Source organism: Acomys russatus, chromosome 24 (genome assembly GCF_903995435.1).
Source record: "Acomys russatus chromosome 24, mAcoRus1.1, whole genome shotgun sequence".
Lineage (NCBI taxonomy): Eukaryota > Metazoa > Chordata > Mammalia > Rodentia > Muridae > Acomys > Acomys russatus.
In genome coordinates this window covers 54703021-54719718 of record NC_067160.1, presented here as the reverse complement: position 1 = coordinate 54719718, position 16698 = coordinate 54703021, and the positions used below count along the sequence as shown (strand labels likewise).

General features: G+C 52.3%; 1 protein-coding gene across 2 annotated transcripts in view; it reads left to right on the top strand.

Moving 5' to 3' along the window:
- Positions 1–196: 196 nt before the first annotated feature.
- Positions 197–16698, top strand: part of Ak8 (adenylate kinase 8) — a 115337-nt gene continuing 98835 nt past the window's right edge. The window contains exons 1-4 of one of the 2 annotated variants that reach the window (XM_051166763.1): positions 197–585; positions 2308–2392; positions 8608–8657; positions 11561–11674. In XM_051166763.1, the coding sequence (XP_051022720.1) occupies positions 502–585; positions 2308–2392; positions 8608–8657; positions 11561–11674 (333 nt within the window). In that variant the 5' untranslated portion in view covers positions 197–501. Of the gene's footprint in view, positions 586–2307; positions 2393–8607; positions 8658–11560; positions 11675–16698 lie in introns of those variants that run through there. The other variant, XM_051166762.1, reaches the window with a different exon arrangement.

The window sequence follows — 16698 nt, the reverse complement described above, 5'->3', positions numbered from 1 at the left end:
GGACAGGTGACTTTTGCTTTTGCAGACACCGGTTCCACGTCTGCCGCAGCGTCGTTCGTTTAAAGATGGGGAAAACAGGTCCAGGAAGCAGGATGGTCAGCGCCCTAAGCTCCCAGCGCCCTGACCCACGCGGTGGCTACACCAAAAGCAAGGGCTGGTTTCTGGGATCCAATCCCCCTCAGGGGGCCCCTGGGGATCAAAGGCTGTGGACCCTGGGGCGTCGTGGGATTCCACACACGGTGGGTGAGCACTTGGGACATCCTTGTTCCGTGCCACCGTCTTGGGGTACTTGAGCTGTGGCTCCTCGGGGTGTCTCGGGGTTTTGCGCAGTGGCCTGTCGGGGGGCCTCTTCTGCCCTGGGGAGGAAGAGCCTGCTGTGCGTCGGGGCCTCAGTCGGTGGAACCCGGGACCCAGACTCGCCCCAGCGGAGGCGCGCAGCGATGACGCACGGTCTGGCGTCTTAGCAACCCAGTTACTAGGGAGCGGCGCGCCGTCTGAGACATGGATGCGACCACTGCCCCGCACCTCATCCCTCCGGAAATGCCTCAGTATGGGCAAGACAACCACATCTTCGAGATGATGCAGGTGACCAGGCGTCCGAGGGTGGGGAGTAGGGCCACGTGGTCGCAGGGACCGGGAGGGCAGCACGGTCTGGGGGAAATCCGTTTCCTCAGTTTCCCCACCTGTGAATTCCCTCAGTAGTCTCCTCTGGAATTCATCCCTCATCCTGGCCCCGAGCCTGTCCTGGTTCCCAACTGATTGTGGCCTTAGGCCAAACTCTGTCCTCACCCATATGTGGTCCAGTTTTCTACGTGTGCTCTTTGGAGGTGCTAAGAGGCTTTTGGGACTGGACTGTTGAGCTCTTTGCCACTCAACGATTCTGGGGCCAAGGGTAAACTAGAGTGCAGTCGCCAGTAGCATATTCTGCAATTTGAGGTATTTCAAATACCCCACCCACCCATCCACAGCAGAACCATAGTGACATGTAAGCCCAGGCCAAGGAACGGGAACCTCCAGCAAGCTTGTTTCCTTTGGAAGAAAATGTTAACGCTAGGGGGAGACACAGAGTGGCCAGTCACACAGCAGCTAAATTGGGGGCCAGGAAAGGCGAGACTCACGATCTTGGCCTGTTTTCTCCTTGGATTGGTGGGGCAACCACCAAGGAAACTTTATTTTTACCATCATTTTATTTTCAAATAATGTTAGAGTTGGGAAGTTATAAAAATGGCATTTATCTCTTGTCTGCCTTTGGGCCATCTAACGTGGGCTTTATCAAAGCCGTGAGAACAGAAGTGGGCACAGTACTTCAGGCTGCCACTTGGACCGCATCCCCTCACCTGCTCTTCAGTTTCTGGGATGGTGTGGACAGCTCTGCGGATCCACTGCCGTTGACCCATGTCGCACCATTCTCAGCATCCGCGTCACTGTCACAGACTCGGCTTCTCTTGCCCTGAGAAATGCTCCTGGCGTGCCAGTCCGGAGCATTCATTTTTTCCAGATGTGTTATGTGCGCAGTCTCTTAGCCAAGAAGCAAGCAGCGACAGATGGAAGCACAGAGTTAGTCAGCTGTGCCATTAAACAAACAGTAGGAGGGGAGGGGAGGAGAGCTGGGTCCCTCAAAGGGAAGGGACTAGAGATCTAGAGCTGGGCTGGGACGGGACTCCCCATTGGTGTCATTGGCTGCCCTACATGTCCTCATAGGCCAGCGCACCTTCCTACCTGCCTAGATCCTGTCAGCTTCTCAGGTCCCTGGTGTGCCACCCTGAAAATCGCCCCCTCTGTTGTGTTTACTCAGTTGGGTTAACCGGGCCAGAGTGTGCAGGGCGATTTAAATATCTGGCTGATAAGTATTCTGTCCCACTGTGGAGAGACCCAGCGGGCAGCAATGGCTCCGTCCCCTAGCTAACATCTGTGCACTGGGCACCTACTGTAACTGTGCAGAGAGGACCACAGAAACCGTGGAGTGGCTGAGCAGGGAACACAGGTGCACATGGCAGGAGTAACAGCGTGGCGGGGATTTATCTGGTGCGTTGAGATCTGATGACCGGGTAACCAAGCGAAGGATCAGGAGGCGTTCTAGGGAGAAGTCCGGCATTTCGTAAGGCGCTGCCACAGGAGAGCAGCGCAGGACCATGGGAAGGCTTGTGTGGAAAGCACAAATGGAGGAGAGGTGGGGGACCTGACTGCCTCGGGCTTCCTCAGGCCTCTGCAGCCAGTGACCCCAGCAGATGCCTCCAACAAGTGGTCTCCATGGCAACCAGGGCCCCTGCAGGTGTTAATCTCCTGCTAATCTGCTTGTGCCCACAGAACCTGTTGGAACAGCTCCTGATCCATCAGCCAGAGGACCCCATTCCCTTCATGATCAGCCACCTGCGCCGAAACAATGACAACGGTGAGTGCTCAGAGAGGGTATGTGGTAGCTGTCACCCCCATCTCCTCCAGTGACCCTACCCCACCCTGGCCACAACCCAGGAGCCCCTCGATCCTGTCTGTGTCTGAGGGGAGGGTCAGAACTGGACACGGAAGGGAGGTACTTTGACAAGTTGCGGTAGCTAATTGGAGAGTGCCTCCTTCCTTTCCTTTTTGAGCCTAACTAATAAAAATTCTCTTGCCAAGCTATTAAAATGCAAACCCCAGAATGGCCCATGTAATCAATTATTAATGCCGCCCGCCTGCCCTCGCTGATGTCGCCGGTTGGGTTTAAACTCTCTGATCACAGTGCATGTCAGGTGAAGTTTGGTTTCTGCCCTACCTAGACAGCAGCGAGCTAGGACTTTTCCAAGGGTCTCATTATCAGCACCCGCTAACGGAGTTGCCGAGCTCCTCCAACCTCTTGGTCAACCTCGGCGGGTTGGCTAGACCCTAGGCTCCAGTGCAGAATTGGGAAGACGGAGGCCCTCCAATAGACAGGGCCCCTCCCTGCATCCCAGGGTGGTAGATTTGCAAAGCCGAGAGCAGGACCCTTCTGCCCTGGGCGAGCCACTGGGGGAGCTAGTGTCCTGCTTAGTTGGTTTAATTTCCTACTGGTTCACTAGTGGTTCTGAGGGAGCTTTTCTTACCAGTAAAGTTAGCATTCAGGGCTTGAGATGCCCCACTGTAGGATTGGACTGCCTATGGTCTGAAATGATGGTAAGTTGTCTAATAAAAGTTAGGTTTAGGTTTAAGCCTGGCGTGGTGGCTCATACCTTTAATTCCAGCACTCAGGAGGCAGACACAGGTGGATCCTTGAATTTGAAGCCAGCCTGGTCTACCGAGTCTACCTGGGACAGCCCAGGGCTACACAGAACAACCCTGTCTTGAAAAGCCAAAACCAACAAAAAAAGTTAGGTTTTTAAAAGGTAGAGAGGGGGGCCTGCAGAGATAGCTCAGAGGTTAAGAGCACTGACTGCTCTTCCAGAGGTCCTGAGTTCAATTCTCAACTACCACATGGTGGCTCACAGCCATCTATAATGGGTCTGGCGCCCTCTTCTGGTGAGCAGGTGTACATGCAGGCAGAGCACTGTATACATTAAAAAAAAAAAAAGGTAGAGAGAGGGGGCTGGATAGATGGCTCAGCAGCTACAGAGAACTTGCTACACAATTGTGGAGATTCAGGTTGGGACTCCAGCACCTCTGTATCAGATTGAGCATCCCTCAAATGCCGGTATCGTTAGCTCCAAGGGGTCTTGACATGAGCACAGTCCCAGGTACCACCCATGCACACAAACCTTGTGATGCTTAGCTTTAATTGTCAGCCCGGCCCATCCCACTGTGGGTGGCGCCATCCTCACACTGGGTGAAAATAGAGGAAGTCAAGCCGAACCAGGCAAGCAGGTGAGCATTCCTTTCTCTCTGCTCTTGACTGTGAAGGGAGTAGCCTTCCCTTCAGTGAAGAACTGTAGCCTGGAATTGTATGCTGAAAGGAATGATCTCTGAAGTTGTGTTTCATCACGGTATCTTATCAGTTAGCAACGGAAATGAAATGGGAACAAATCTCTAATTTTTTTCTTTTTCTTTTTCTTTCTTTCTTTTTTTTTTTTTTTTTTTTTAAGATAGAGAGAGTGGGCCCCGTGCCTGCTCACCAGCCTTTTCCCATGTGTCCTGCCCACACACCTTGATGAGTCTGGGTACCCCAGCACTCAGCTTGAGGTTGAGACCATAGTCTGTGTGGAAATCCAGCTGTGACAGGAGGGAGCCAGAATTCCACGGCCTCCTCATAGCCTCACCTACCCTGCCCCAGGCAATTCTCTCTGCCTCTTCCAGGTTGGCTGGTCGCTCTGCTATGCAGGAGGGAGGTTCTGTACTGGCCCTGTCTGCTGCTGATCTGAGTGTCCTGCCTGGGTGGATGTGCCTCTCGGGGAGGGGAATGTATTTATTTTCATTTTGTGTGTGTGTGTGTGCGCGTGTGTGCATGAGTGTTTTGCCTGCATGCGTGTCTGTGCACCATGTACATGCGGTGCTCACAGAGGTACACATGGTTGTGAGCCACTGTAAGGGTGTTGGAAACTGAGCCCAGGTCCACTGCGAGAGCAGCCAATACTCTTAATGACTGAGCTCTCACTCCACACCCCACTCTAGGAAAATGTTTTTTGAACCAATAACCTTTAGGCTTCCGTACACCTTGGACCTGAAGAGCCTGGCACCCGAGGCTGCTTGCGCCTTGTGTCCCTGTCAGCACCCAAGGCTGCTTGTGCCTTGTGTTCCTGTCTTGGTGCCGCTGCACTGGCTGCAGGTCAGCATTTCAGCTTCAGATGCCCTGCAATAGCTTTCCTAAGTGTCCACATCATGGCTCTGGGCTGGGTGCGGTGCAGTTGATGCATGCTGGACAGCTAGCTACCTCCTTCCTGTGTGACAACGTGCTTGTGGCCACCTACCACACGTTTCTGTAACGTTGCCAAGACTGCTGCTCTTCATGGGTTCTTTCTCTTTATTCCAGCAAGCACCCTCTGCTGCAGGGAGAGGAATCCAGGCCTGTGCTGGGGACTGGTGAGCCACTCACTTGTCATTCGTGTGGGTGTCACTTTCCAGCTGGCATGTTCTTCAGGCCCACATCCTAGGTCCCATAACCATGGCTTTAGTGCCTTAACCATCCCCCAGTTCTCCATCCTACTTGCAGGCTGTGGTGAGCACCTATGGGACATCTGTATTGTTGGTTAGGGACACTCATAGGCTTTCATCCCCCAGAAAAGCAAAGATAAGAGTGGGTGGAGGAGGAGAAGCAGGAAAGCCACCCTGCTGTTGCAACTTTTCTGGGGTGTCTCAGACAAAACAGGTGGAACCAGCTCGATCCACACCTCTCTGGAGCTCGGTGGGGTCCCAAGACATCCTTTGTGCGTTTCCTTCTCTCCTCTGGGAGAAGCAAGAGTAGCTTGCCTCCTCGCCACCGGAGCCAGGCACGCAACCTTCCTGCCTACTGGCAGTGGGTCACTCAGGCCCATATAATGCTGGCCAGTGACTGACATAGGAGGAGGAACTCACCCCAGCCTGTGAGCATGCACGGGAGGGAGGGAGGGCGGGCGGGAGGGAGGGAAGGCTCTGCAATCGGGCTAGCAGCCCCTTTGCCTCGAGAAAAGCATTTAGTACAAAGCGAGCGTTTACGGTGGCCCTGGGCAATATTAGCACAGGCGGCGGTGGATATAATGGAGCATTTCGCTTCGTATCAAACGCTTGTCCAGGAAAGCCTTGTATTAGAGTTCCGATACCTGAGGGGTTCCTTGTGAATTTTAAATCACGTTCATAGTTAAGCCTCAAAAGGCTTCATGGATGGAAAGGTTCTTTGATTTTCTTTGAAGTGGTTGGAGGAGTTTGATTACTCTTGGCAGTCAAGCAGCCTTTTATGACACTGTTTATAAATAATTACTCATGAGCGAGGCTGGAGTTTCAAGGTGTTAGATTTTTTTTAAGAAACCAAAATTAGTCATATAAGTGAGTACGAGAAATTGGGAGGGAAGAAGGACCCGATGTTCCTCTTTAAAGTATTTCCTCGGGCGTGTACAATTTGGGTGCCACTTATGAGAGCCAGGAACAGAGGGGAGGAACAGTTCCTGTGTAGCCCCCAGCCCAGGGCCTTTGCCAACATGAACATACCAGCCAGGAGCCGGACTTAGTCCCAGGATGTCCTGGTTACACCATCGATGCAAGATCTCCCTTCATCGCCAGCATCCCTGGTGGGTCTGGCTGGCGGCGTTCCAAGGGATGGGCAAAGGCCTGTGCTTAGAGCAGTGGGTACCAGAGTAGGCTCGCACAGCAGTCTTCCGTCATCCTGGCTTTGGCTGAGCAGACATTCTCTCTCTAGTCCTAGCAATCTTCCTGATTTCTAACATGAAGCTCTTCTGCCTCTGATCACCCACCCTCTGATCTCCAAACCCCAGATTGAACTTTGGCTCCAATCTTACCTTTACCTCTCACTTGACCAAGTGTCCCCAAAGCCACCTCATTCCCACACTTGGGCTGCAAATGGCATTTTGTACCTGCCGTGACATCTCTCACTCAGGCGGAGGCCCTGGGAGGTCTTGTTCGAGCTTGCAGCTTTGAGAAGACAATGGAACCCTTGCTTCCTGCCCTGAGCCCTGCACCGACATCTCAGATGCGGGAAATGCCCCCAGTTTCTCTGACAACCTATGCCATGTGCTGTCCCTCTTTGCCAGTGCTTCTGTGAGGCCTGGTTCCTGGATGGCAGTAGCTGGTGGCAGCCCCGGTGGACCACAGAGTATCAAGGACAAAGGCTGTGCTGTCCGTGCCTGAAAGAGCGATGTTCTTTCCTCATGTCCTTTTGTGGCCTTGCTTAGGGTGTCCTTCCTGGGGAATAGCCCTGGCATGGCTCCTCAGCTGTGTTGGATTCTGTGAGCCTCTGCCCTTTTCCTGAGGCCTGTCCCAACTTGGCTGCCCAAGGAGTCTTAGCAGCCCCCTACAATGCCGACGGGCAAAGGGAGCCCTTTGTAGGTGGCAGCAATGGTATCTCTCAGTGGTAACATCAGGCACTTGGGACAGCCAAGATGGCCATTGCAGATGCTGCTCCTCTCGAGGAGCTGGCTATTGGTTGGGAACAGCAGTGCCCTTGTTTTTAGGCCTTGTAGTGAAGTTTACTGTAGTGGAAGGACGCCAAGCCCTTCACAGTAAACCAGGGTATAGTCTCAAGCAGGCAGAAGCAATGGGGCTGTGTGGAGACCAGGACCTTCTTGACAGAGGCATGACAAGTGATGAAGTCAGATTATGTTAGGGTCATCAGGACTTCCCCCAGGCCTCTCAGCTCAAAGGAAGGGATCATTTGGGACTCTTGGGGGAGTCTCTGAACACCAGGGCTATTAGGAAAAGCAGGGCCTATCCCAGCCTTTTGGAAGCAATGCCCCTGCGGGCCCAAGGGAACTTAAAGGATTCTGGGAACTCAGCCTAGCAGAGCACTGTAGTACCCAGAGTGCACAGCTCACTGTTGCTAGGCTGCCTGCTATGTGGAGCCTTGGGGAGCCTCTGTTATGTTCCCTGGTCCTGTGCTACTGTGAGACGTTCAGAGGTGAGTGTGTATGTGTGTGTGTGTGTGTGTGTGTGTGTGTATCATCTCACACTCACTTCCGCCATCACCTCAGAAGAGAGAAGGTATTGGGAATTTGGGCAGAAATCTATTTAAACGCTAGCAGTCTAGCAGGGTGTCCGTGTGCTCGGCCACTAAACTGCTGGCCTAAAGGATACTTGCTCTCTGGTTCCAGCTCTGTGTCTGTCCCCAGAGTGGACAGTCATTCATGCCTCATCTCCAGCTCCATGTGAACACTAGAGCCTCAGGAGAGTTGGGGAGTAGACAGACAGTGCTCAGGTGTCCCCTAAGGGACTCACCCTAGACAAGTAGGGTGGAGGCGACGTCATCAGGAGACTTCAAGTCACCCGTGGGCTTTCATGTCCACCTTACTCTGTTTGTGCCCATGCCCCATGCCTTCGGCTGTGGTAGGCTTCTCTCTCTCCTCCTGCTTGCCGGCAGCTACTCCACGGTTTCCGAGATGACACACTAGAGCGTCTGCAGAAATGAGACTGTCCCAGTGCCAGGACTTATAGCCATAAATAAACCACCAGGGTTTTTTGAAAATTTGCATAGAAATGCCTGCATTGGAAAACAAAGACTTACCCACCTTGGGTTTTATAAATCTGGCCTATACACCGCAGGATTCTTTCCATTATTTTCTCCTGTAAAATGATGGGGTGGGAGGATACAATTTGCTAAATAAGAAGGCATAAATATATATACATATAAATGTATATATATAAAACATCAAAGGTCGATTTACATAAAATACAACTTTATTTGAAAGAGTGTCCCCAAGACAAAGTCCCTGCTTAAAATGCTTTATGGCATTTGAAAATCCCAATTGTTTTTGATATTCATTAGTTTGGCAAACAAGTTACTGTGTCTGTGTCCCCGTGGAGATAGAAAAATAAACCATCTCTGTGATCGCTTACCTCTCTAAACACAGAGAATGCGTTCTGGGCACAAGCGTCTCCCAGCCTCAGGGTTATGAATGGCCGTGTCACTGGCAGAAATGAAATCTGAGGAGGAAGGAAAGAACGAGACCCAGAGCAGCAGAGAGTGGGAGGCCACTTTGTCACGCCCAGAGCTGACATGCAAATCTTTCTCTTCCACAGTGCCGAAGGTCGTGATATTAGGTCCACCCGCCTCGGGGAAAACCACCATCGTAAGTGCCTTGTTTTAAATGCCATTGTAGAGTGCGGCGCTCACGCTCCAGCGGAGAGGACTCTGTGCATTGGTGGATTGTCCACAGGCCCACACTTCTCTTCCTACCCACTTTCTCATTACACAGATGGCAATGTGTGTTCATAGGCAGTGTCTCAGCGTTCTGTTGCTGTGGAGACTCACGACCACGGCAGCTCCTATAGAGAAAGCATTTAGTTAGGGCTGGCTCACAGTTCAGAAGTTTAGTCCATTATCATCATGGTGGGAAGCATGCAGGCAGATGTGGGGCTGGAGAGGGCTGAGGGTTCCACATCTGGATCAGCAGGCAGCACAAAGTGGGCCACTGGGCCTGGCTTGAGTTTCGGAAACCTCAAGCCCACCCCCAGTGACACACTTACTCCAACAAGGCCCCATCTCCTAATAGTGCCTACTAGCCCCTCTATGAGCCTGTGAGGGCCGTTTTCATTCAAACCTACAGGTGGGAGGCTAGAAAATATAAAGCCACAGTCACACAGCCCTTCAGAGATGAGTGCTGCCTTACCACTTTGCTGACCGCTTGCTTCCCTGGTCACAGCCCAGAGGCACCCTGGGTATTCCCTCAGCTGTAGCTGTGGAATGCATTTCTCGGAAGTACTTTTCAGCCTGCCAGCTTGCATACCTCAGAGGCCTCAGTCAGTCATGGAGTCTGAGTGAGGAAGGTGAAATCACTGAACCGCTGAGAGGAACGACTGCCACAGCCTCTCACAGTCAGTCCTGAGATTCCCCACTCAGTCATCATTTTGCCAGCTTTTCTCTCTGGTCTCTCCACTGTAAAGGGAAAGGCCAGACCAGATGGGTAAACATGGCAGCCATTGGCTTCTTTCTTTGTCTTTTTTTCCACCCCAGATACTGGCTGGAAGCTGGCTCCTTCATCTTCTCCAAGGCTTTAATCTCCAGCTCATTGACTTTATTTTGTTTTTTCTTTTGAGAGTAGGATCTTACCCTTTATCTTTGGCTGGCCTCGAACGCGTGCTGTCCCAAACTCACACTAAGCCTCCCTCAGTCTCTCCGTTGCCGTAGTTACAGGCGTGGGCCACCATCTCCAGCTGCATGTTCAGGCTTTCTTTTAAAATTTGTATTACATCTTATTTATTTTGTATGTGTGCACATGTACATATGTGCGTTGGTGGGGATGGGGCAGACGTGGGCCACAGGGCACATACGGCAGCCAGAGAGTAACTTCTAGGAGTCGATCCTCTCTCTATTATGTGGGTCTCTGGGATTGAACTCAGATTGTCAAGATTGGCATCAGGTACCCCAACCCACCAAGCTGGTCCCTAGTGTAGTATTTGTTTGTTTTTTATTTGTTTTTGTTCCCCCCCCCCAAGACAGAGTTTCTCTTGTATAGTTCTTTTTGTTTTTTCAAGAGAGGGCTTCTCTGTGTAGCCCTGGCTGTCCTGGAACTTGCTCTGTAAGCCAGGTTGGCCTCAAACTCAGAGATTTGCCTGCCTCTGCCTCCCGAGTGCTGGGATTAAGGGCGTGTGTGCCACAACTGCCCGGCTAGTGCCATAGATGTATTAAAATTACAGCAATCGGAGGTGGGGCTCTTTTTACCTTCTAAGCCACGGTACAGTAGGCAGTCCCTTGCTGAGCTAGCACTATACCTCAAAAAAGAACTAATACAGGTGATCCTTGCATAAACACCCTGTGCGTGGTGAGGGTCTGTCTGCCTCTCTGTCTCGTGTCTCCATATGTAGCTTTCCTGTTTTATTCTCCTCCTTTCAGTCAGTCTCCCTGAACCCAGCCCCCACCAGGACGTTACTTTTAGAGACAGGGGTTCCCCCCCACCCCTACCCCCACTCCCGATTACTTGACAAGCTCCGAGTCCTGCACACCCCTAAAGATGGGTGTGGTCACCCCTGGGACAGGGCCATCCGTAGTGCTATCGATGACTGAACCCATGACAGACTGCCTGGAGACACCTGCTGGGCTCTCTTACCGAGCTGTGTTCTCAAGAGTGCGGCACCCTGGGGTGAGGGTCTCCTTTAGGTATAGAGCTCCTCTCTGGTCACCAGGAGGGATTTGCTGGGCAGGGCAGGGCAGGGCAGGACAGGTGTGGAACACAGAGACCTGCCTCCACCTCTCCCTTGGAGTCCGCAGAGCTTAGAAAGGCAGCCACTTGGCCCGTGGGCAGATGGCCACGCAGGGCCAGTGGTGGGTGAAGCAGACAGTGTGCAGTTGAGTGAGAGGCTGGGATGCACTGGCGTGTCTGCGTCCTGGGGGCCTCTGCAGTCACCCACAAATGACTGTTTCTCCGTGACCAGCCATTTCTTCTTTTCCTAGGTTCTCACACATGCCAGGCAAGCACTCCACTGCTAGGACATGGTCCTAGCTCCGGCTCCTTGTCCGTCTTTTTTCTAACAGAATATGGAAGGACTTGGCAGATTGAATTGCATTGTTTTTTGTTTTGTTTCTAGGCAGGGTCCCTCTATTTGATCAGGCTGGCCTCAAACATTTCTCCTGACTCAGCTTCCCTGACGTTACAGCGCGCACGTGTGTGTGTGTGTGTGTGTGTGTGTGTGTGTGTGTGTGTGTGCGCGTGTGTGTTAGCAGTATGCTCATGAACACCCTCTACCTCCTCTGAGACAGGGTCTCTCAGTGACCTGGAAGTCACTAGTACCCCAGCCTGCCTGGCCCCCAAGCTCCAGGGACCCTTCTGTCTTCACTGTACAGCACTGGGGTTACAAGTGTGCCACCATGCTGGGGCTTGTTACGTGGATTCGGGGGTTGAGTTCAAGCCTCTGTCCTGGCCAGGGGAACATGTAACCGACTGAGCCATCTCCCAGCTCTGTGGAGTTATACCTAAGGTGTGTGCTATGTTCGATTTTTTTTTTTTTTTTTTTTTTTCTGCTTTCCTTCTTTCAGGCAATGTGGCTCTGCAAACATCTGAACAGCAATCTCATCACCAAGGAGAACTTATTGGGAAAAGATTTTTCCTATCTGGCTGAGGAAGCCAAAAAACACTTACAGGTTTACAAGGTATGGTTGGTCCCTTGGCAGAGGGGCAGAGGCTTCAGGTCTCTGCTTTCCGTTGGCTTGGCTAGTTTCCATTTCCTTCCTTCCTTCCTTCCTTTAAAAAATTTTTTTTGTTGTTGTTTTTTGTTTTTTTGAGACAGGGTTTCTCTTGTAGTCCTGGCTATCCTGGACTCCCTTTGTAGACCAGGCTGTCCTGGAACTTACAGAGATCCATCTGCCTCTGCCTCCTGAGTGCTGGGATTAAACCATGCCTGGCTCTCCTTTTTAAATTTTTTGTAAGATTTCTTCTTATTTGCGTGCGTGTGTGTGTGTGTGCGTGTGTGCGCACATGCACACATGTATTCCATGTGCAAGCAGAGGGCATCAGAGCCCCTGGTTGTGAGCCACCTAATGTGGGTGCTGGGACCTGAACTCAGGCTTTCTGGAAGACAAGCAAGTACTTTTAACCGATGAGCAGTCTCTCCAGCCCTCCGTTTTCTTTTGAATTTACTGAAAAAGCAAAGTCTGAGGTAAGATTTAGGCAAATATGACAGAGGGAAGGGGGGATTCAGAGCTGAGGCCCTTCGTCGTGGGGAAGTAGATGAGGTAAAGGGCAGTGGTTTGTCCTAGATGAGACATAGTGTCCCGGTCTGGTGCAGGGGACAGAGCTGGTGGCCACACCTGGGCTGTGGGGCTGAGCTGAGCTGTAACTTAAAGGGCTATCATCAGACATGCCAGCCCCAGTGCCAGACTTCAGGCGTGTTTCCCCGACGCTGTAGGGCTCCCTGTGCCTCCATGTCATCCCTCAGCACTTCCTGTTCATGCTTCTTCCCGGGTGTATGAGTCCCACAAGGACCAGAGATGCTGTTTCCCAGACTGTGCCACCTCCCCTAGAACTCCCAGCCTCGAGGGCTGGCATTAACGGCATGCCCACCATGCCCAGCTAAGTGAGGGTCTCTAGAGCACATGACTGGTGTTTATGTGTTTGGTGTATGAGTGTGTGTGTGTGTGTGTGTGTGTACATACATGATGGTGCACATGCGTGTGTACAGAGGCCAGAGGATGATGATGAGTGGTGTTTGTTTTTGATGAGTGCCTTTTAACCACTCTCCACCATGTCTTTGTTTTTGTTTGAGTCATATCTCATTGAATCTGGAACTCACCTGTCAGGCTGAACTCTGCAGCTAATGGCCCAGACCTCTGCATGTTTTCCCTCCTTGTCTCATGGTTCACTACACTGTTTCTCTTTAATCAAACAGAAAGGCAAAGAATGCTGTTTTCAAAATCCCCTTTGGGGCAAAGAGTGGGGATGTATCTTTTGCCACCCTCTGAGGTTGAGGTCCCCTCCTCCTCCTGTGGGACCCTCGAGTTTGCTGATACTCAAGTGTATGGGACACTCTCTAGGCCCCCTCAGTCACTGTCTCAGATAGAGCCACAGCCCACTCATTTGTCCAGCGCCACAGCCAAGGCCTCTTGGCCCTTCTAGGGCTTAGACACGGAATCCTGGGAGCCATATCCATCTGGCAGCCGGCCCCAGCAGTGGGTGTGTTCACAGAAACACAAGGCTACCTAATCTTCAAACCAAACTGTGAGCTTTAGCCACCCACCATGCCAAAGGACAGCTTTTTTTTTTTTTTTGGTCAAAACCAAAGGTTAAAGTAGACCACATCAGATACAGACAGTGGTCAGACGTGGTGGTTGGTGTGGTCTGGGACCATCACCTGCTGAGCCGCAGGTACAGGCTGCCAGCATTGCTCAAGCTGCAGAGTTAAGGTTCCTTTGAAACATGGAAGAGCCTGGAATCAAAGTGTCAGAACACCCCAAGGGGGCAGGACTGCCCCCCAAGACACTGAGGGTTCATGGCAGCCAGGGTTCACACAGCTTTTTGTTGATTCTGAGCTGTATGTTATGAAATATAACAAAGCATGAAGAAGCCATGAGAACCTCACGGGCCAGGCCCTGCTGTCAGCTGCTCCCATGTCAGGTCCCACAGCTTCAGGATAGAATTCTCCACAGGAAGGATGCAAACTCATGAAAACTTCCTCCCCCAGGGGTTCCCAGCCCCCGCCCCTCCAGCCCCAGCAGCACAGTCCACTCCCACCCCGGGCACCTTAGAAACCATCTGTGCTGTGACCTTGCCTCATTCACTTAGAGCTGGTCCTCCAGAGCTGGACCAGTGGGAATATGGATATGAGAGCCCAGCGCCACCCAACACAACTCCCTTCTGTCACTGCAGTTAACTATGTCACATCGCTGTGTCTGGGCACCCTCTAAATCACACGCTGTGTTGGAGCAGAGCTGCCTGAGGTTCTGGAGTGAATAAATGAGCTGAACTTCAAAAGGGAGTCTCAGGGAGGCCTTCCTCAAGCTGGCTTCTTCCTAGTCAGTTCTCCACAGTGTTCACGATGTATTTCCCCCTCCATCCCGGCCTGACTGTGAGCTGAGAATGGTCTTTAACTCAGGATGCTCTGGCTTCCACGCCCTGTGTGCTAGGATTGCAGGCATGTGCCACTGTGCTCAGCTTCCGTCTCTACAAATTTCAATTCTGGGTAGTTAATAGCCCAGGTTGTTGGCTTCTGTGCTAGCCTGGTAGCTTCCCAAATCCCAGGGCCTAACACTGCCTGACCCTCCCTGGGTGCCACTGGCTGCCTTGTGATGGAGGCTGCCTCTCTGATTCCCTCCTTTCTCTTGCCCTTTGTCCCCAACCTCTGCCTCTTCCTCCAGAGTCTGGGGGTTGGTTCTTGCCACCCCTCAATCTCCTGCTAACTTGTAACAGCTGAACTTTGTGTAAGAGTCTGGGAAGTGTTCTTTAAACAAAACAAAACAAAAACCACCTTTTACTTTTAAATTATACTTACATGGTGTGTGTGTGTGTGTGTGTGTGTGGGGGTGTGTGTTTGTGTTTGTGTGTGTGTGTGTGTGTGCATTTATATGTGCTCAGGCAACAAGGCACTTGTGGAGGTCAGAGAACAACTTGGAAATGTAGATTCGCCTTCTACCAAATGAGTCCCAAGACTTGAACACAGGAGTCGGGTGGCAGCAGGTGCCTTTACCCACCCAGCTGCCTCTCTAGACCTGCCAAAGGTTCTTGACCAGGTTGGCAGAGCTGCTGTCTCTGTGGAGTGCAGACCAATGGTCTCAGGAGGCCCCTTTCAGCTGCTCCACTGAAGTCTGTACTGTGCATTGAAGTGCCCACTTAGGTGACCCAGGGAGTGGACCCTGTTGTTAGGTGACCTGAGCACATGCCATTCCCATGTGAAATGATGTCTAATCCTGGAGGTTAAGCTGTCCTGGGGGCGCAGAACCAGGCCCAGCCCTCACACCTGCCAACTCTCGGCAGCCAGTCAGCATGTCCTTCAAGAAAAGAAGGCATAGTGGGGTGTCCCGCTAATCATCCCACCGCTGGGCCCCCAGAAGCTGCTGCAGGCAACACTGGACACTGCCAGGGAAGGGACCAAAAGCTAAGCTGGCTAAAGTAGATGCAGTCAGGGCCGTCCCTAAGCAACCAAGGAAGCAGACTGCCCAAGGCGAGTGAGTGTAGGCACTCACACCTGTGCCAGGGGAAGTCACCCTGGGTTCCGTCTGCTTGTCTTTGCCTTTTCCCCTGAAGTCAGGCCTGGGGGCTGGAGGGTGGAGATGCTACCACCGGGATGTGGAAGGAGGCGGCCTGACTCCCGCAAAGACAGTTTGGCAGGGCTTCGAGAAGCAGCCCAGAAGCCCTGGTGATGATGTGACACATCAAAGCTGCCATCCAGACAGCACAGTGGCAGGGAACGGCAGGGGGCACTTGGGATAGGCCTTGCTCATATTCACTCCCTAGCCCCTGCTGGGAGGGCTTCCTGAGGCATGCACCCCACCCAGGCCTGCCACCGTCCCCTGCGTCTGGGCCGATGCACCCTCCGTTCGGTACCCATGTGAATGCTGCCTGAGTGGATGGCATCCGGAAGGGAGGGTGAACCCTGGGAACATGGCCCCGGGGATGGAGACTACTCTGGCTGGGAGGGGGCTGGAAGGGTATGAGAAGAGATCGTGCTACCTACCCACTGCCTCTATAGTGCTGATCCTGGGGGACTCCACTGGGACACCTGAGAGGAACCTGGCACCAGCAAAATGGCAGCCTCACCTGCCACCAGGTGCCACCCTTTGACTCTGAGGTCCTCACTTTAGGCCAGAGATTCTCCCTGTGAGGCCCCAGACTAGGAGCAATGACATCACTTGGGAACATGTTAGAAATAGAGATTCTCAAGTTTAGAACTCCGGGGGTGGGATCCAGGAAAGCCACCGACTGGCCTGAAACGTGGCTCCATTGGTTGAATACTTGCCCAGCATGCATCGGGCCCTGGATTAGACCCTCGGTTAGCTGAGAATGGTGATACTTGTCTCTAGTCTCAGCACATAGGTGGGAAAGGCAGTAGGGTCAGTTGCTCAGGGTCATCTTTGGCTACCTAGGAGTTGGAGGAGAGTGTAGGCAACATAAAACCTTGTCTCAAAAAGCACAGGCTGGGGAGATGGCTAAGTGGGTAAAGAGCTTGTTGAACAAGCATGAAGACCTGAGTTCAATCCCCAGCACCCACCTAAAAAACGTCAGGCACGTGACATGCATGCTTGTAATCCCAGCACCAAGGAGAAAGAGACTGGAAGGGCTCCAGGGCTTGCTAGCCAGCCAGCCTAACCTACTTAGAATGTTCCAGGCCAGTGAGAGACCCTGTCTGAAAAAGCCAGGTAGGTGGCACCTGAAGTGGAGGTGCCAGTTGTAGCTGTTATGACTCTGTGACTTTGAAATGCCATTGATTCATAAAAGCCAGGCCTCCAGGAACGTGCCCTCGGTGCTGTTCTGCTCCTGGGGCAGGGATCTGTTGGTCGGCACGCAAACCCAGCTCTCTGAGGTTAAGACCTTAAACTGTTTACCCATTATCCTGGTGTGAACACTCCCATCAAAGCCAGCTTTTTGTCACCAGTATGAAGTCATCAAGTGTGCAGGTGGAGGGAGGTGTGCATACACTCTTGAGCCTTGGCCAGTGGCCCGCCCACCTACCTTGTGTGGAGTA